Here is a 20,403-nt window from a genome sequence, read left to right on the forward strand (position 1 = left end):
TGCTGTAAACAAAGAGAGAATCAACATTTCACTCAACTTTGTATTTAATTTAACAGTTCATAATGCAGGTTGGTTCAGCTTGTAACAGTCAATCAATTTATTCATTTTTATACTAGTTATTTACAGTGGTGGAACAAATACCCAATTGTCATACTTGAGTAAAAGTAAAGATACATTCATAGAAAATGAGTCAAGTTAAAGTGAAAGTCAACCAATACAAGCATTTGGTAGGGATGACCAGGGATGTTCTCTTGTTAAGTACATGACTCGGTCCACTTTCCTGTCATGCTAGGCATTCAAAACGTAACGTGTACTTTTGGGTGTCAGGGAAAATGTATGGAATAAAAAGTACAGACATTTACTTAGGAATGTAAAATGATAAGTTTTAAAAAGTATAAATAGTAAAGTACAAATACCCCAAGAGACTAGTTAAGTATTTTTACTTAAGTCTTTTACACCACTGGTTATTTATTTGGACTCTACTTATACTAATAAGTGCCATACTGTTTGTGCTTGTACTTGATTCATCACATACATATAGGGTTTTTGTACTGGTCTGTTGGTGGTTTGTATCACTGTGGCCACCGAGCACAATAGTACACAGCTGTGTCTTCAGTCTGCAGATTCTGTCCTTTTAAAAACACTGTGTTGCTGGAAGTGTCTCTTGTGACACTGAACCTGTCTTTTAGGGAACTTTGAGATCTTGAGCTTCCATCATAATAGATGGTCCAAATCCATTCAAGTGCTTTTCCTACAGGCTGACGGATCCAGCCTATTCCATAGACGTTGCTGCTATCAGTCAGAGAATAACCAGAGACCTTACAGGTGATGCTCAAAGACTCTCCAGGCTTTACATCCAATGAGCTTGGTTGGGTGAGCTCAAGACCACAGTGCACACCTGTCAATGGAAGAATTAGAATGAAAACAATCTATGGATTTACAGAGTAGTCAGAAAAGTAATTTAACAGTTGAATATATTGATATAGAACTGCAAATAAAATGTTCAGTTTCAAAAACAAATCTAAGGAGACTCACATGATGCAGCTACAAGCAGCAGCAGCAGAGATGCAGGGAACATGGTTTGTATTCAAGCTGGGTTGGTTCGATGCTGGATTCTTAACTCTTACTGAAAGAAAGACAGACACTCCACTTTATATAGACAAAAGGAATTTAACTTTGCATAGACCTGAGAGAGTTAACCCCATGGAGATGCAAATATATTCTGTGTACCAAGAGCCAATGTCTCCTCCCATTACAATAGTCTGCTATAATAACTGACCCCCAGAGACTATCTCCCTAATTCACAACTGTCATTTTCAGTCTACACCTTTGTTTCAAAAATCTTAGAACATCCCCTGTGTAATGGCTGTTGGTGGAAGAAGGTGAGGACCAAAGCGCAGCGTGGTACGTGTTCATGTTATTTATTAAACTGAAGACTAAATACAACAAGTAACAAAAGAACAACCGAAACAGCTCCGTCAGGTACAAAACAGAAATTAACTACCCACAAAACCCCTGTGGGGAAAAGCTACCTAAGTATGGTTCTCAATCAGAGACAACGACAGACAGCTGTCCCTGATTGAGAACCATACCGGACCAAACAAATAAATACAACACTAGAGAATGAACATAGAATGCCCACCATAGTCACACCCTGGCCTAACCAAACTAGAGAATAAAAACCTCACTATGGCCAGGGCGTGACACCCTGTCACAAGATTTTCTATCTCAATGTTCTAACTGAACTATTTTATAACTCCATCTGTATCCTAGAGGTTGTAAGACTCTAAGTTGTAATAAACAGACAGAGTCCCAGCATACAAATGATCAGTTCTTTATTCAGAGAGCTCTGCCCTTCTAGTGCAGAGCTAGTCTTTTTACACACACACACACACACACACACACACACACACACACACACACACACACACACACACACACACACACACACACACACACACACACACACACACACACACACACGTTTATTTATCAAGTTTACTTATCATGGGCTACTCCATAGTCGGACAGGCTGAACTTTTCCACTATCCAGGGTGAGGACAGAATCTTCTGTTATTGGTTTCACAGTTGCACAAGTTGTCTGTCCATAGCTCATCTTATCCTTTGTTGTCACAACTACACCCTGCTTACATAGCTAAAAATAAACACAATGTCCTAATTCTATCCTGCCTAAGCCGCACACATGATCAACTTATAGTCTTATGTGTCTAATGGATTTCACACAAAGTGATACAGTTTCAGGGTGAAATATCTTAGTCATTACTTTAAACACAAATTCTTCTATCAATCCACCCATTGACTAAATATTACACACACAAGATAAATGTTTTTAATTAATTAATTAATTCCTCAACTTAAGGGGTTAGTTCTATCCCTACTTCTAGTTATAGCTCTTCACTTTTTAGGATTTTCACTACAACCTTCACACATCAGAACTAAGAAAATTGTAGGTCATCAGGATCGAATGAATCAGCATCGTCCACAAGGCCCGGAGGCATGTAGCATTCACCCCATTGGTCGGAATCTGGAATTGGTCCAAACCTCACCGTCTGCTGAGTTACCGCATTCTCCAGTGCCTTATTCACCAACTCTCGGACAAAAAAAAAAAAAATCTCTATTGCATAATCTTAATTTACCACTTCATGTCTAAAAGTGTTTGTGTTGTTTCCAGGTGAACCATCCTTGGAGCTCCTTCTAGTCCCCAGTGAGGAGCCGTCAGGCTCAGGGACCCAGAAACTCATGTGTTCTGGGTGGGGCTTCAACCCTCAGATCAAGTGGCTCTCTGGGTCTGAACAGAGGTCTGCAGCAGCCTATGAGAGAAGGATGGGGGAAGACGGACATGTGGCACTAACCAGTTATATCACAGTAACACAGCAGGATTGGAACCAGGGTATGGTCTTCACCTGTGAGGTCATCGACACGGATCTTCAGAAAACTACAAGGAAGAGCACCAGTTTATGTACAGGTAGGTTGTGAACTGATAGACACCCACTACCTGTTTCAATTCAGCTTCAAAAAAAAATTATGAATCAGAAACAAATTGTCTGTGAGTACAAAACATATTGATAGATTTTATCTTCACCCGCATCTGTTTTGCTCTCAGCTTTTCCCTCGTCTACTCCATACCTCCACCTGGAGACCCCCAGATTCAGGACAGTGATGACACAGACTGAGGTAACAGCTACATGTGTGGTCCACTCTGCGTATGACGCCAACGTGTCCTGGCTTCTGGATGGAAAAGACCCAACCAGTAGGACCCAGGTGAACCAGGCCAGCAGCACAACTCAGAGCATCAGCAGTAATCTGACTCTTCCCTCAAGCCAATGGAAAACCCTGAACACAATAACATGCAGAGCTGAACATCGATGCTTCAAACCCACACAGAAGACCAGCAATGTTGAAGGTTAGAATGGAACTTTGTGAAAATATATACGGAGAGAAGTACAGAAAAACATTCAGTCTTCTTACATTCCTAGCACATTAAAATTAGACCTTATTGACATTGAAGCCAGATCAATGTTCCTTTCTCCTGATGATTCCTCTCCTCTGTGTGTGTGTGTTCTCCAGGACCTGCAGTGGAGCAGCACTCCCACAGTGCTGATCAGGAGGTCTCTCCCAGAGTTACTGAAGGGAGACAGTGCTGTGCTGGAGTGTGCCATCACACAACTCTCCTCCAGTGACCTCTACATCACCTTTCAGGCCAATGGGGTTGATTTCCCTGAGAAACAGTATGTGGATCTGCCTGCCTCCAAAGGCCCCCATTCGCTCACCAGACAGTTCTCTATCCCCAAATCACACTGGAAGACAGACAACACTTTCACCTGTAAAGTTAACCAAGGTTTCTCCAACAGCTGGGTGTCTAACTCAATAGGAATGTTTTTTGATGGGTCATCTTCTGTCATTGTTACCTTATGATATCATCTTTATTATTTATGTAATTTTATGTATGGCTATGTATGGAAATTATGTTTCCATTGTTGGTTTAAAATTAAAAACTATTTGTGTTGTTTCTAGGTGAACTGTCTATGGAGCTCCTTCCAGTCCCCAGTGAGGAGATGTCTGGCTCAGCAACCCAGAAACTCATGTGTTCTGGGTGGGGCTTCAACCCTCAGATCAAGTGGCTCTCTGGGTCTAAACAGAGGGATGCAGCAGCCAATGACATAAAGATGGGGGAAGACGGACGTGTGGCAGTAACCAGTCATATCACAGTAACACAGCAGGAGTGGAACCAGGGGAGGGTCTTCACCTGTGAGGTCATCGACAAGTATCTTCAGAAAGTCAGGAAGAGCATCAATATATGTGCAGGTAGTTTTTGCTATTATGACATATACTATCCTGGAGCAGTGATATAGGCCTAACCATCCTTTAGTAATGTAAGCATTCTTTGTCTGAAAGTGGCTTAAGACACTCAATTCCCCTTCCTCTCAGTGACTCCAATATCATCTCAGAAAGTGGGGGTTTACCTACAGGGACCCACTCTTCAAGAGCTGAGGACAGATGGAACGGTGCCTGTCACCTGTCTGCTGGTGGGTCTCAGCCTTGGGGGTTTTTCTGACAGCTGGAAGGTGGATGGGGTTGTGGCTTCTCAAGGTGGAGTCACACCGACCCCCAAGGATCATTCAAATGGGACACAGACTGAGCAGATCATGTTTAACGTGTCTGTGAGGGACTGGCATGCACACAAACGTGTGTCTTGTGAGGTGAAGCACCGCTGCACCAGCCAAGCCAGGAGGAGCATATCATCAAATGCAGAGGTGGGCAAATTCAACACTCATTTGGTACACATAACCCAGAATGCAGGTTTTTGATACATACATACATCTTTGTGCCTATCTGACATATTAATAAACAAAATGTTTCTGGTACATTTGACTGAATAGGCCCAAAATCCAATAACTAATCAGTTTCCTGTAAATTTGTTTTGTCCCTCCAGATCCCAAGCCACCCTCTATAAAGATAGTGAGACCATCAGATTCTGATCTATGGGGGTCAAATAATGGCACACTGCTTTCCTTAGTGTCTGGGTTGTTCCCCTCTGATGTAATAGTGAATTGGGAGAAGGCTGGCAGTCGCCTACCTTTATCTCGCTACTCCAGTAGCCCTTCAGTTCTTTATGCAGGGAGCAGCACCTACTCCATGAACAGTAGACTCATCGTGCCCAGGTCCGAGTGGAATCAGAACTCCAATTACTCCTGTGCTGTCAGACATGAGTCGTCCAAGAGACCTATCACCAGCACAATAGAGAATGTATTTGGTGAGTGGACTGTTGATTTGAACAGTGCCATGGATTAGATTGTAATAACATGTACTGATGAATAGTAAAACTGTTGGTTGATAATGTTGTCTAATGACTTGAAGAATTGAGATGAGAACAATACCAGAGATATGTGGTTAGTGTGTCTCCCAATAAAATTTGTAGTGCACAATGCCCATTTTGTGCATCCCAACTCTCTCTTTCATGCCCTACAGTAGGTATACGAATAGGCTATTCTATCCTCCAAACCCCTCATTGTGTAAAAAAAATGTCATCATGACAGAAATGTAGGCTAGGTCAGCAGACCACTCTTGAGTTGAACTTAGAATTGACCTCAGACCATTTCCATTAGTACAATTTTTATAAACATCTCAGAATAACATTAACTCAATATATTGCTATATTAGTCAAATGATCAGTTCTGTTGGATTTGCTAACTAAATTGGCTCGCTGGTTATGTTTATCTAGTTGGCTAACCCAGCTAGCCAAGCTATATTGTTATGCTAGCTTGTGCATTCATTTGCTCATTTTTCTAAGAAGCAAAACAATACAAGTAGATATTTCCACATTTAGCCAATTCATCATAACTCATAAGTGAAAACATGTAAAAATGAAGCTATTTGATTTGAGTAGTTAAAAGGATGTACTGATTATATCCTTTCTTCTTAGCAAGTTCTCAACTCCAAGGTTCTGAAGTTTTGGTGCCAAAGTCACTTGTGGTCAAGTGCCGCGTGAGTCTGAACGTACCGTCTAGACAGGACAGAACCGTTGCAAATGCAAACCCTAGTGTCAATGATACAACAACACCACCACCAATAATAATCTGTGTTGCTAGCTGTCAAGGAGCGGATTCTGGATTTGCAGTCGAAAAGGGTTTTGAAAAAGTAGATATACTGTAGCTACAACATCATAGTTTATGGCTGCAGACTGCAGCGAGACTCTATGAATTAAACAATTCAGTAAGATGCAAACAATGCCACATTTTCTCTCCCAGACTCTGTCATGCAGCCCCCTCTCTGCCCAGTCTCATCCACTCCAGTCTATCTTCCCTGACTCTCACTTTCGCTCGCTCTCCAGGCTCAGTGACCCCCTCCTCACCAACAGCCACCCTGTTCCAGGGTCCCAGTGAGCTTGTCTGCCTGGTGCTTGGCTTCAGCCCTTCAGACATCAACATCACCTGGCTGCTGGACAACGTCACAGAGCTGTGGAACAACAACACTAGCACCCCCTACAGGGCACCAGGGGGTAAGTTTGGCATCAGGAGCTACCTGAGCTTGGCACCCCAGGACTGGGCACCGGGGGCTGTTTACACCTGCAGGGTGACCCACACCACCCAGACTCTGGCCCTGAACATATCCAAACCAGGTGTCTGTCTGTTCACTCAATTCTGATACAAGAACATTTTCCTGGTGCTAGCCTGTTTCTAGCCTCATATGCTCTGTTTCACCATTGTAACAGAGCATTTCAGTATGGATTCCAGGCTATCCTGTTTCTGCAACTCTTTCTCACTGAAAATCTCCTCTTTCATTTTGAGTAGAGCTCCTTGAGCTGGAGGGTGTGTTCTTTGACGAGAACAGGTCTGATCCAATCCTGGCGGACACTGCAGAGGAGAACTGGAACATGGCCTGCATCTTTCTGGTCCTCTTCCTCATCTCCCTCCTCTACAGCTTCACAGTCACTCTGGTCAAGGTGAGAGGGAGGATATAACAACCTCACAGGTTTTCACTGCCTGGCTTTGAAGTGCAAATATATATTTGTGCAGTTTGCCTTTTTTCTGAAGAAGAAGAATGCATTCTTATGTCCCAGTGTGTCTTTACTGCTTTAATTCCCTATTGAAGCACCTGTTGAGTTTCAGACATCAAATGTCATCCCACACAGAGGGTATTCAGATTATCTTCATGTTCAATATTATTCATATTGGTCTCCCCAAAGGCTACAGTGGGGCAAAAAAGTATTTAGTCAGCCACCAATTGTGCAAGTTCTCCCACTTAAAAAGATGAGAGAGGCCTGTAATTTTCATCATAGGTACACTTAAACTATGACAGACAAAATGAGAAAAAAAATCCAGAAAATCACATTGTAGGATTTTTAATTAATAGAAAATCTTTGGAGGGAGTTGAAAGTCTGTGTTGCCCAGCAACAGCCCCAAAACATCACTGCTCTAGAGGAGATCTGCATGGAGGAATCGGACAAAATACCAGCAACAGTGTGTGAAAACCTTGTGAAGACTTACAGAAAACGTTTGACCTCTGTCATTGCCAACAAAGGGTATATAACAAATTATTGAGAGAAACTTTTGTTATTGACCAAATACTTATTTTCCACCATAATTTGCAAATAAATTCATAAAAAATCCTACAATGTGATTTTCTGGATTTTTTTTTCTCATTTTGTCTGTCATAGTTTAAGTGTACCTATGATGAAAATTACAGATGGAGAACTTGCACAATTGGTGGCTGACTAAATACTTTTTTGCCCCACTGTATATGTTTGTTTCTTTGCATTATGTATCTGTCACTGAAATCTCATTATGACACTTACTCTCATTTTATTGCTGGCTAAGCCACAGCTACACTCGGTCTTCTCACATCCTGTTCAGCATTTTTAAACTTACTTCCTTTTTATTTATTTTTTCAGACAAAATTATGACTTCAGGACACTTCCATATGATGGATCCCTAGGAGTTCAACTGGAAATGAAACCATTTATTTCAACCTTTTCTTATAAAATCACAACACGTTTCTTAAGAAAATTGCATAGTTTGAATTTCTTACGGTTACCTGTTGCAGGTTTGATGACAGGGAAGTGTTCTTGTTTTTATTCCCCACAAAGACAGACAATGTGGAGGTGTGCTTACTTGCTCTCATTTCTTGATAAAACGTTCTAGAGTTTTTGAACAGAGATAAAAATAGATATTTAACCACTACTAAATAAAGCATACCATTGCAGTTATTGCTGAATTATCTTCTGATAATAAAACATGATTTCAAACTACTTACTTTGTCCTTCTCCCTCTTGTGTGTTATTTGTAGTTTATCATTTTTAAGTCATGTTAAAATATATACCTTTAGTAAGAATATAAATATGGTTGCATATGTGATTTGACATAAATACATATAGAGAACAACATTATAGAGCATATGAGTAGGACCATGCTTTTTGGTTGTTGTTTTTCTGGCACTTTCTACTGAGATGGGGCGGCAGGGTAGCCTAGTGGTTAGAGCATTGGACTAGTAACCGAAAGGTTGCAAGTTTGAATCCTCGAGCTGACAAGGTACAAATCTGTTGTTCTGCCCCTCAACAGGCAGTTTACCCACTGATCCTAGGTCGTCATTTAAAATAAGAATTTGTTCTTAACTGACTTGCCTAGTTAAATAAAGTTAAAATAAATATTTCCAGCATGATAAGCTATGTTTGCTGCTGCTAGAGAATCCTAGGAATTGACCCAAGTCTTGTTGTGTTTGTTTGATGGGGGGATTTGTCAAAGCCAGGGGAGGCGTAGCTCTTTGAATCTTAATCACACAAAGCCTATTATTTGGGAATACTATTTGTAGATCAGCCTCCACTGGCTTAGGCGATACTGCCACCAAATCACATGCACAACCAGACATTAATTTATTGATTGATTGGAGACAGCTTGTGTCAATTAAATACAATTTATTAGGATTTTCTACCTGCAGCAAACCCACCCCTTTGCTGTCATGCACCTCATTTCATCACTGTAACACCATTGTTGTCCACTAGAGGACGCCACAAGACTGTGGTGCATCTGACTGTGGGCTGGTACGTTTCCCATGTGAAAGGCCAATCATGTGTGGCAGTGGTCACTGGTCTGTATGCAGATGCTCACAGTTCAGGAAACAACTGAAAATATTAGCTGGCTGCATTTAGGGAAGGTCCCCATGAATACAGAGGAAGATACAGTTGCATCATTCTCACAATCTGTGCATATGTCTGCAAGAAAAAATGAAAGCATGTGAGCGTGAATATCTGTGTGAGTGTATGTGTGTGTGCTGTTGTGACATCTGAGTGTGTGTGTATATGTATATCTGGAGGGTTCGAAGGAATTCACGTGAGAGGGTAGAGACTGAGTTCACCCAGCTTCCTAATTGGCTGGCTCTTGTGTAATCTGGCATCGTAAGTGCTCTGATTGGCTCAGACCGCCGTGACTGAGGACCAATGCTGTGACACTGTTGCCGGGACCGAGTCATAGCGTTTTGCCAACTGACGTGCCAAGGGGCTGACGACAGGGGAGAGGAGGGCACATTGCCCAGCAGGCTGTCCATCTAGCATCTCCCTGTCTGACCACCTCTTTCTCCATCTGACCCTCTCCCTAGTCTCCATCACCAACCATGGAGAAATAACCAGTGAACATCCTCACTCAGTAGGGCACAGACAAATGACAGCCGTTTAGCCGGATAGTCACCCTCTAATCAGCATGTCATTGGTTACCACCGTGATCACCAACATAACTAAATCAACATCAACACTGTTGTCAGCTCCACCATCATCATCATAACTATCCTCTACCCAGATGCTGCACTGTTCTGCATGTCTCCACAGTGTATTGTTTATTTCAGTGCGCTGGTTAGTGGTTTGTGTACTGGATCTTTATCTCTGTATGGATCAGTAGAGGGAGATGTAATCCCTGCCAGGATGTGTCCCAATAGACTGAAGTGGCTTCCGCTCTTTTTCTCCTTCCTTCCTCTCCACAGATGTGAAATGCACAGAGATGAACCTTCAGAAATAAGTTTCCACCATATTGTTTCCACATATCCCGTGTGCTCGGATTTGTACAGGTTAAGGGAAGGTGACAAGGAGAGGAATCCAATCTAGGATATTGGGCTGCACCCCCGTCTCAACATGCCTTGTTGATGGGTGGTGATTCCCTGGATTAAAGGCTGGTAGCACTTCAGTTTACAGTGCTGAAATAACAGGGTAACGACAATAGGAAACTACAGGTAAATAAGACTGCAATGACCAGGTAAGAAAACTGTAAAAAACTGTTATTGCTTTGTATGTTACTGCTAAATACAGATATCAAGTGATATGAATTCACCTGGTTGTTATTTAGAAGCAATTATTTGTTAATGAAGAACTGTCAATAATAGAGGCTAATAAGCATAAGTATTTAAAAATTATTTAAAGGCCCAGTGCAGTCAATAGCATGATTTTTTCTGTGTTTTATATACACTGCTCCAAAAAATTAAGGGAACACTTAAACAACACAATGTAACTCCAAGTCAATCACACTTCTGTGAAATCAAACTGTCCACTTAGGAAGCAACACTGGTTGACAATAAATTTCACATGCTGTTGTGAAAATGGAATAGGCAACAGGTGGAAATTATAGGCAATTAGCAAGACACCCCAATAAAGCAGTGGTTCTGCAGGTGGTGACCACAGACCACTTCTCAGTTCCTATGCTTCCTGGCTGATGTTTTGGTCACTTTTGAATGCTGGCGGTGATTTCACTCTAGTGGTAGCATGAGACGGAGTCTACAACCCACGCAAGTGGCTCAGGTAGTGCAGCTCATCCAGGATGGCACATCAATGCGAGCTGTGGCAAGAAGGTTTGCTGTGTCTGTCAGCGTAGTGTCCAGAGCATGGAGGCGCTACCAGGAGACAGGCCAGTACATCAGGAGACGTGGAGGAGGCCGTAGGAGGGCAACAACCCAGCAGCAGGACCGCTACCTCCGCCTTTTTTTCAAGGAGGAGCAGGAGGAGCACTGCCAGAGCCCTGCAAAATGACCTCCAGCAGGCAACAAATGTGCATGTGTCTGCTCAAACGGTCAGAAACAGACTCCATGAGGGTGGTATGAGGGCCCGACGTCCACAGGTGGGGGTTGTGCTTACAGCCCAACACCGTGCAGGACGTTTGGCATTTGCCAGAGAACACCAAGATTGGCAAATTTGCTACTGGTGCCCTGTGCTCTTCACAGATGAAAGCAGGTTCACACTAAGCACATGTGACAGACGTGACAGAGTCTGGAGACGCCGTGGAGAACTTTCTGCTGCCCGCAACATCCTCCAGCATGACCGGTTTGGCGGTGGGTCAGTCATGGTGTGTGGTGGCATTTCTTTAGGGGGGCCGCACAGCCCTCCATGTGCTCGCCAGAGGTAGCCTGACAGCCATTAGGTACCGAGATGAGATCCTCAGACCCCTTGTGAGACCATATGCTAGTGCGGTTGGCCCTGGGTTCCTCCTAATGCAAGACAATGCTAGACCTCATGTGGCTGGAGTGTGTCAGCAGTTCCTGCAAGAGGAAGGCATTGATGCTATGGACTGGCCAGCCCGTTCCCCAGACCTGAATCCAATTGAGCACATCTGTGACATCATGTCTCGCTCCATCCACCAACGCCACGTTGCACCACAGACTGTCCAGGAGTTGGCGGATGCTTTAGTCCAGGTCTGGGAGGAGATCCCTCAGGAGTCCATCCGCCACCTCATCAGGAGCATGCCCAGGCATTGTAGGGAGGTCATACAGGCACGTGGAGGCCACACACACTACTGAGCCTCATTTTGACTTGTTTTAAGGACATTACATCAAAGTTGGATCAGCCTGTAGTGTGGTTTTCCACTTTAATTTTGAGTGTGACTCCAAATCCAGACCTCCATGGGTTGATAAATTTGATTTCCATTGATAATTTATGTGTGATTTTGTTGTCAGCACATTCAACTATGTAAAGAAAAAAGTATTTAATAAGAATATTTCATTCATTCAGATCTAGGATGTGTTATTTTAGTGTTCCCTTTATTTTTTTGAGCAGTGTATATTTCCACACTATGAGGTTGGAGTAATACTGTGAGATTGTGAACTTGACGATAATGCACTTTTAGTGTAAGAGCTGTTTGAAAAGGTTTCCTGAAATTTCAACCTGCTTTGGTGTTTTTTTTCTTGGCGATTGACAGTCTTTGCCCTCCTCCAGAGACTCTATGGTTAGGATGGGCAGGATGGGACCAAAGATCTCCTCCTGGATTAGAACATCAGACTCCTGCACATCCACCAACACTGTGGGAGCTAGAAACACCATAGAAACACCATAGAAACATCAGACTGCACACCCACCAACATTGGGAACTAGAAACACCATAGAAACATCAGACTCTCCTGCACGTCCACCACTCTCCTGCACGTACACCAACATTGGGAACTAGAAACACATAGAAACATCAGACTCCTGCACATCCACCAACAGTGGGAGCTAGAAACACCATAGAAACATCAGACTCCTGCACGTCCACCACTCTCCTGCACGTCCACCAACAGTGGGAGCTAGAAACACCATAGAAACATCAGACTCCTGCACGTCCACCAACAGTGGGAGCTAGAAACACCATAGAAACATCAGACTCCTGCACGTCCACCACTCTCCTGCACGTCCACCAACAGTGGGAGCTAGAAACACCATAGAAACATCAGACTCCTGCACGTCCACCAACAGTGGGAGCTAGAAACACCATAGAAACATCAGACTCCTGCACGTCCACCAACAGTGGGAGCTAGAAACACCATAGAAACATCAGATTCCTGCACGTCCACCAACAGTGGGAGCTAGAAACACCATAGAAACATCAGATTCCTGCACGTCCACCAACATTGGGAGCTACAAATGATTAAAACAATTCTCAAACCAACACAGACAATGGAATGGATGTACTAATAGTTACTTTTCAAACAGTTGTTATGCTTTAAGACATGCAAATATACAGAATGGATGAAAATGTAGATGTTTTCAGCTACAGCTGTGGTCTGTAGCACCAGCAAGAACCATTCTCTGATAATGTAGAGCCTCTGAGAAAACTGAACCAGGAGAACTTTACCTTGTACGAATCTGACTTTCTGGGCCTGAGATATTGAAACTGTAATGTCATTTCTAAGAGGTAAAATGTATCAGTCACAGATTCTGACCAAATTCAATGAATTTATCAATATAAACTGACTATTTAATCGTACATACTTAGAGTATGGAATAAACATATTTGTAGTTACTTTTGTCATAATTGTATGCTTTAAGTCACACAGAAACAGCATATTTTCCATCATGTTCGTCAAACTGTATGAGAAGTAACTATTAATGCATCCATTCCATAATCTAAGGGTTTATGTTTGATAATCTATTCTGTTCCACACAGGCCCTGCTCTCCTTTTCTCAGTGGTGTCTGTTTCTCTCACACACCCTATCCATCTCTCTTCCCCTTTGTGACCCTCACAGCTGTGTGGCACCACGCTTGGTGAACTCCAGTCTGTCACCTGGGTGTTTCAGGGTCCCAGTTTAGCATCTCTGATGATTCAGATAGACAGTTAAAGTAGTTAAGTAGCCCAGGGACTGCAGGGACTGTTCCTATACACTTTCATGATCTAATTCTCACTACCATGTTTCAACTGAGGAGAAACGGCCTTTTACATAAATCACCTGGTGGCTGGTAACCATACAATGTTTCAACCATGTGAACACGATTTGCATTTGGTTTGAATAAATGGGGAGATGGTTCAAATAATGAGACAATTGAATCACTACTTCATTTATATTAGAAGCTGTTGTCAACAGTTGTATTCATTTTATTATTTAATATTTTCAGTCATTCACTGCTACTCATCAAACACAATGTTATTGACACACCATATTCATGGTTTGTGTTTGTAATACATATAACACACTTTTCAAGAATTGCATTGAACAATGAGTCCTTAACTAAAGTAACAAATGTCCATTTATTTAGTTATTTTTATTTAACATTTATTTAACCAGGTAGGCGAGTTGAGATCAATTTCTCTTTTGCAACAGCGACCTGGCCAAGATAAAGCAAAGCAGTGTGACAAAACAACAACATGTGGTTTCTCATATCTGTTCTGGGCACCTCCACCTAAATACATTACTATGTCTTGATTGTAATTATTTATAGGGGAGAGAGTTAAAAATGTGTTTTTATCAAGTGTGTCTATCAAAATGAGTGTTGGGTGGAGTAATTCAAAGCTACCCAAGCTTGACTTCTACCCAGGATGCACCTTCACTCTGATAAAGACATTTCCCTGAAATAGCATCTTGGTTAACCCTAAAAAGGGCCGATGTATCATTGTGAAAGTGCAGTAACATATTTAAAACCACACAACAGTGATGTATTGCAGATGTGGGAGAACATGTCAAATTCTGATTTGAAAAGTAATTGAGTGTTGTTTAGCCATGTATTGGTTTTGTGACAGTTGCTGATCAATTAAAACTTCTTGAGACTAGGGGGCAGTATTTTGATGTTTGGATGAAAAACGTGCCCAAACGAAACTGCCTATTTCTCAGGCCCAGAAGTTAGAATATGCATATAATTAGATTAGCAGATTAGGATAGAAAACACTCTAAAGTTTCCAAAACTGTCAAAATATTGTCTGTGACATACCCAAATCGAACTGTCTGTAGCTCAGGCCCTGAAGCAAGGACATGCATATTCTTGGTACCATTTGAAAGAAAAAACTTTGAAGTTTATGGAAATTTTAAATGAATGTAGTAGAATGTAACACAATAGCACTGGTAAAAGACAATACAAAGAAAAAAACAAAAATTCCTTTGTATTTTTTTTGTACCATCATCTTTGAAATGCAAGAGAAAGGCCATAATGTGACCATATGGGGGCATATGGGGGCTACAGTGATATTACACCGTACAAAAACCCTTTGTTCCTGTATGGACACATCAACACTGAACAGGTCAAGTAAACACCCTCCACAACAATTTTTTTATTACATTATTTATTTATTTCACCTTTATTTAACCAGGTAGGCAAGTTGAGAACAAGTTCTCATTTACAAGTGTGACCTGGCCAAGATAAAGCAAAGCAGTTCAACACATACAACAACACATACAACAACACAGAGTTACACATGGAGTAAAACAAACATACAGTCAATAATACAGTAGAAAAATAAGTCTATATACAATGTGAGCAAATTAGGTGAGATAAGGGAGGTAAAGGCAAAAAAGAAAAAATGCCATGGTGGCGAAGTAAATACAATATAGCAAGTAAAACACTGGAATGGTAGATTTGTAGTGGAAGAATGTGCAAGGTAGAGATAGAAATAATGGGGTGGAAAGGAGCTAAATAAATAAATACAGTACGGGGAGAGGTAGTTGTTTGGGCTAAATTATAGATGGGCTATGTACAGGTGCAGTAATCTGTGAGCTGCTCTGAAAGCTGGTGTTTAATAACAGTCTAATCCTTTTATACCAACTCTACATGCAAAGGAGCCTAACACACCACCCTTCTCTGTATAAAACGTGGACTGTTTGTCTCATAGTCAGTTGGAGTAGAGAAGAGCAGCTCCCACCAGTTCAGCTTCAGCACAAACCATGTTCTCTGCATCTCTGCTGCTGCTCCTGCTGGCAGCTGCCTCCTGTGAGTCTCTTGGGATGTTGGGGAAGGAATGGGTTGAGGCTCAATAAAATATATTGAGAACATGTTAATGTAACAATATCCTTAACAGTCATACTGAATTATACTATGTAGAATAATGACTAATTATGTTTTTCTCCCCTTAGATGTATGGTGCGGCGGTCTTGAACTCAGCCAGCCAAGTTTATTGGTTGTAAAGCCTGGAGAGTCTCTTGTAAGGTCTCTGGGTATTCTGTTAGTGATAGCAGCATAAGCTTTGCCACAGGTCGGGTTCAAAAGCCTGCAGGGAAAGCAATAGAGTGGATTTCCCATATATGGGATAATGGAGATATCTACAAAATTGATTCACTGAAAAACGTGTTCAGCATTTCAAGAGATGCCTACAGCAACTCTGTGTCTTTTAAAACGCAGAGCCTGCAACAAGACACAGCTACCCTCCACAGCTACCCTGTTCACTACCCTCCACAGCTACCCTGTTCGCTACCCTCCACAGCTACCCTGTTCTCTACCCTCCACAGTGATACAAACCAATACCAGACCTGAACAATTACCCAGATACCCATGGGAGAATGATGCAAGCACATTATAATATAAATGTATCTCCACACCAAGATATCAACATGTTTAAGATTAATGGTCATTCTCAAAAACAGTTAAATTATAATTTGGTAAATTAACATGACAAAAATCATAAAACCATACATCATTAAAAGCTTTAAATAAATGTTAACCCAAATAAAACTGAACTTTTGTTCCTTATCTTCAACACATTATACTAAAGCCATTATATACTCAACACGTCTCATAAGTCAAATCTGAACTACAGAGAGCAGAATAAAGGACAGAGAGGAGAGAGAATAAAGGAATAGAGCAGAAGATCTCTCCCACTCAGTCTGTATTTAAACCTCTAGAGGGTGGTCTATGCAAAGTCTCCCTCCCCTTCATCCCTTTATAATCACACACTCATCTCCGGCCTTCTCATTATAGGCAGCTTGGACTGACATTACAAGTCCTGTACTAACTAATACTGAACAATGGAGCTTCTGACTGTCTGGAGTTTAGTTGTCATGGTGATGTCCATACACAGTAAGTAAAGCATTACATGACTAAAGAATGTCTGAGTATCATGGTTAAACTCAACATGTATGTAAATACCAGATCTTCAACTGAGTGTCAACATTTTTGTTTTGCAGGTGTTTGCTGTGATGAGATGAATCAGTCTCCTTCTCAGCTGAAAAGACCTGGAGACCCGTTTAAATTGTCATGTAAAATCTCTGGGTTTGATATGACAGACTATTTCATGCACTGGATAAGGCAGAAACCAGACAAAGCTCTGGAGTGGATTGGGGGTATTAACTCTGGTTCAACAAATGCTCCAGACTACTCAGACTCCCTGAAAGGCCAGTTCACCCTGACTGAGGACCTCTCTACAAGCACACAGTTCTTAGAGGCCAAGAGTCTGAGTTCAGAGGACTCTGCTGTTTATTATTGTGCTCGAGAGACACACTGACTGAAGCTGTTGAAGCAGCTGTACAAAAACAACCCTAGCAAAAAGGCTAGCTGGTGTACCGCTTCCCCTCTTTGTGTCACACTATAATAATGCTGAGTATAATTACTGTAAATAATACATCAACAATATCACAAAGCACTACACAATAAAAGACTCCAACCTCTAACATTCAAACTTCATAAAAATCTGATCTCTTGCCCAGTCTTTCTTCAAGTTTGAAATGCTCTCTTTTTATCAACAGGTGTTCAGGGTCAGACACTGACTGAGTCTGGACCACACATACTGACCTGTACAGCCTCTGATTTAGACATGAATAGCTACTGGATGGCTTGGATCAGACAGGCACCTGGGAAAGGACTGGAGTGGGTTGCAACTATTACCCATAACAGCAGAAGCAATTTCTACCCCCAGTCTGTTCAGAGTCAGTTCACCATCTCCAGAGACAACAGCAAGCATCAGGTGTATCTCCAGATGAACAGACTGAAGACTGGAGACTCTGCTGTTTATTATTGTGCCAGAGACACAGTGACACAGGAGGCTGCAGGGCTTTACAACAACTGATCAAGCACTAAACATGTTTGTAACAATTATAAAGCACTGTACCTGCAAGATTTAGGTAACATTTTGCAATTCTAAAGAATAATTTAATAATGTTATAATATATACTACTTTACAAAACAGTTAACTGATGGTTAAAATATATTTTAATATTCTAAGAAATAATAGATATTTGTATGATCACCTATCCACATACCATCTGAATGTGTTGCTGTCCTCATACAGCAGGTGTGTGGTGCTGGTGGGAGGTTTTTGTTATGGTTTGTGTCACTGTGACTATATGGGGGCCACAGTGATATTACATCGTACAAAACCCCCTTTGTTCCTGTATGGACACATCAACACTGAACAGGTCAAATTAACACCCTCCACAACAATGGTGGTAAACCTAATGAAACCTCACCATAAACAGGATTTTGGCCATAGTCATGTTAGTGGATTTTATACTGCAACACTTAAATCCATACATTTGCAAACCACTGTTACAAACTGACAATGGCACAAACATGGAAGATGAAATCAACAACTGATAGGTGAATATTATAATGTAAGAATCTGTGGTAATGCTATACTATAGTGTCTACCATTTATGTTTCTTACACCTCACTGAGAACAGACAGAGTCATATTGAATCCCTATGGAGATGTGAAGGAGGTGTTTTTGTACTGGGGTACATCTAACATTTTTACATTTGTATTTTTTATTCAGAAATGATTACTTGTGGGTTACCTTCATGTGTGTGCAAAATATTACTGTTCTCAGTTTTTTTTATTTAATTTGTATTTTAGATGTGTATGAAAAAAATGTAGGCGGGGGCAAAACGAAATATATTCCGTGAATTACATTTTCATATAATATATATTTGACTGTGTGGTTGTCTCACCTAGCTGTCTTAAGATGAATGCACTTACTGTAAGTCGCTCAAGATAAGAGCATCTGCTAAACAAGTAAGATATCAAATGTTTTACATACAGATCTAATATTACTGTATTGAATTACAAAAATATATAATATTAATGTCAGAAATGTATCATTTTTACAGTTCTTTATTAAAAATGTAGTTATGAACTACTTATTTCTCTGAGAGTGAGGCAGATATATTGCATTTAGCAAAAAAACATGATTATTAGTCTCCTTAATGAAACCATCAACTTTAAACAAATACATGTACAGTATGTCATGATTAAATAGTGAAAACCACACAATCTCTTTCATAATTTCTTTAAACACTAAATGCTAATTTACCAACATTTCTGAAAATGGAAATATAGCGTTTGGAATGAAACTCTTCAAATGTACTTTTAGATACCAGACGATGTAATGTAATGTAAACTAAAATCATTAATGGACCAAGGATAGATCCTTGAGAAACATCCTAAATTAAACTATGTTCTGATTTAGAGGTGTGTTTTATTTAACCTTTATAATTAAGACAAGGAAAGTCAGTTAAGAACAAATTCTTATTTACAATGACAGCCTACTGGGGAACAGTGGGTTAACTGCCTTGTTCAGGGACAAAAAGACAGATTTTAACCTGACAAAGATGTTGGTTCCCAATTGGGGAACAGCCCCCCCACCGTCAGCTGGAACGGTGGCGCACGGAATGCAAAAATATTCGTAGAAATATTTAACCTCCACACATTAACATGTCCAATAGCTCAAACGAAAGATAAACAACTTGTTTATCTATCCAGCAAGTCAGATTTCTAAAATGTTTTACGGCGAAAACATAGCACATATTTATGTCAAACCACCACCGAATACACACCGAAGACACAGCTAATTTCCATAGCCAAATTGAACAAAATATGCAATCACCAAACGCAGGATTAAAATAAAAATAATTTCACTAACCTTTTGAAATCTTCATCAGATGACAGTAATATAACATGTTACACAGTACATTTATGTTTTTTTCAATAATATGCCATAAATATCCATAAATCTCTGTTTACAATGACGCATTGTTAAAAAAATGCTACTCAAATGTCTGGAGAAATGACGATGGCTTCTGCACATGCCGTCAGCTAACATGGAATACACAACATAAACTTTGACTAAATATGCATGTTCTACATATATATAGAAAGATACACTTCTTCTAAATGCAATCGCTGTGTTACATTTATTTTTAACTTTACAGATTTCGTTCACTAGGCTATAATGTGAGTCGGCGCTCAGGAATTAGCATTTTGGCTCCTCTATCTCGGAGTCCACAGAAACCCAAATTTAACACATAAATGTTCCCTTACCTTTGTCAAATCAAATCAAATCAAATCAAATCAAATTTATTTGTCACATACACATGGTTAGCAGATGTTAATGCGAGTGTAGCGAAATGCTTGTGCTTCTAGTTCCGACAATGCAGTAATAACGAACAAGTAATCTAACTAACAATTCCAAAAAAAACCTACTGTCTTATACAGAGTGTAAGGGGATAAAGAATATGTACATAAGGATATATGAATGAGTGATGGTACAGAGCAGCATAGGCAAGATACAGTAGATGATATCAGTTCTTCCATCAGAAGACCTGGAAGGATTTATACTTACCAAAAACAGCTTTAGTTTTGAAGTCTGTGTCTTTCGGTTATCAAACACGACATATTTCGGTTGAAATGCAGCCAAAAAGTAAAGTTAGTTCGCACCAAAACGTCGAAATTACATATTATATGT

General features: G+C 40.8%; 2 long non-coding RNA genes and 1 gene segment (V, D, J or C); 2 read left to right on the forward strand and 1 right to left on the reverse strand.

The window, feature by feature from the left end:
• Positions 1–237: 237 nt before the first annotated feature.
• LOC109876176 (uncharacterized) lies at positions 238–1,145 on the reverse strand. Its single transcript, XR_004210467.1, has 2 exons — positions 1,036–1,145; positions 238–898 (listed from the first exon to the last, which is right to left on the reverse strand). It is a non-coding gene; the product is annotated as an uncharacterized LOC109876176 (long non-coding RNA).
• Positions 1,146–1,274: 129 nt separating this feature from the next.
• On the forward strand, positions 1,275–8,269 carry LOC109876180 (Ig heavy chain C region, membrane-bound form-like; the record flags this gene model as incomplete). The annotated part of the segment is given in 10 exon segments: positions 1,275–1,404; positions 2,693–2,986; positions 3,125–3,424; positions 3,589–3,859; positions 4,036–4,326; positions 4,450–4,775; positions 4,955–5,275; positions 6,353–6,640; positions 6,813–6,964; positions 7,913–8,269. Coding segments are annotated over 10 exon segments (2,385 nt in total), but the record flags the coding sequence as incomplete, so codon positions are not given.
• A 7,235-nt stretch (positions 8,270–15,504) lies between these two features.
• Positions 15,505–19,127, forward strand: LOC109876173 (uncharacterized). Its single transcript, XR_004210468.1, has 3 exons — positions 15,505–15,662; positions 15,806–16,745; positions 16,853–19,127. It is a non-coding gene; the product is annotated as an uncharacterized LOC109876173 (long non-coding RNA).
• Positions 19,128–20,403: the final 1,276 nt, after the last annotated feature.

Source organism: Oncorhynchus kisutch, linkage group LG6 (genome assembly GCF_002021735.2).
Source record: "Oncorhynchus kisutch isolate 150728-3 linkage group LG6, Okis_V2, whole genome shotgun sequence".
Taxonomy (NCBI): domain Eukaryota; kingdom Metazoa; phylum Chordata; class Actinopteri; order Salmoniformes; family Salmonidae; genus Oncorhynchus; species Oncorhynchus kisutch.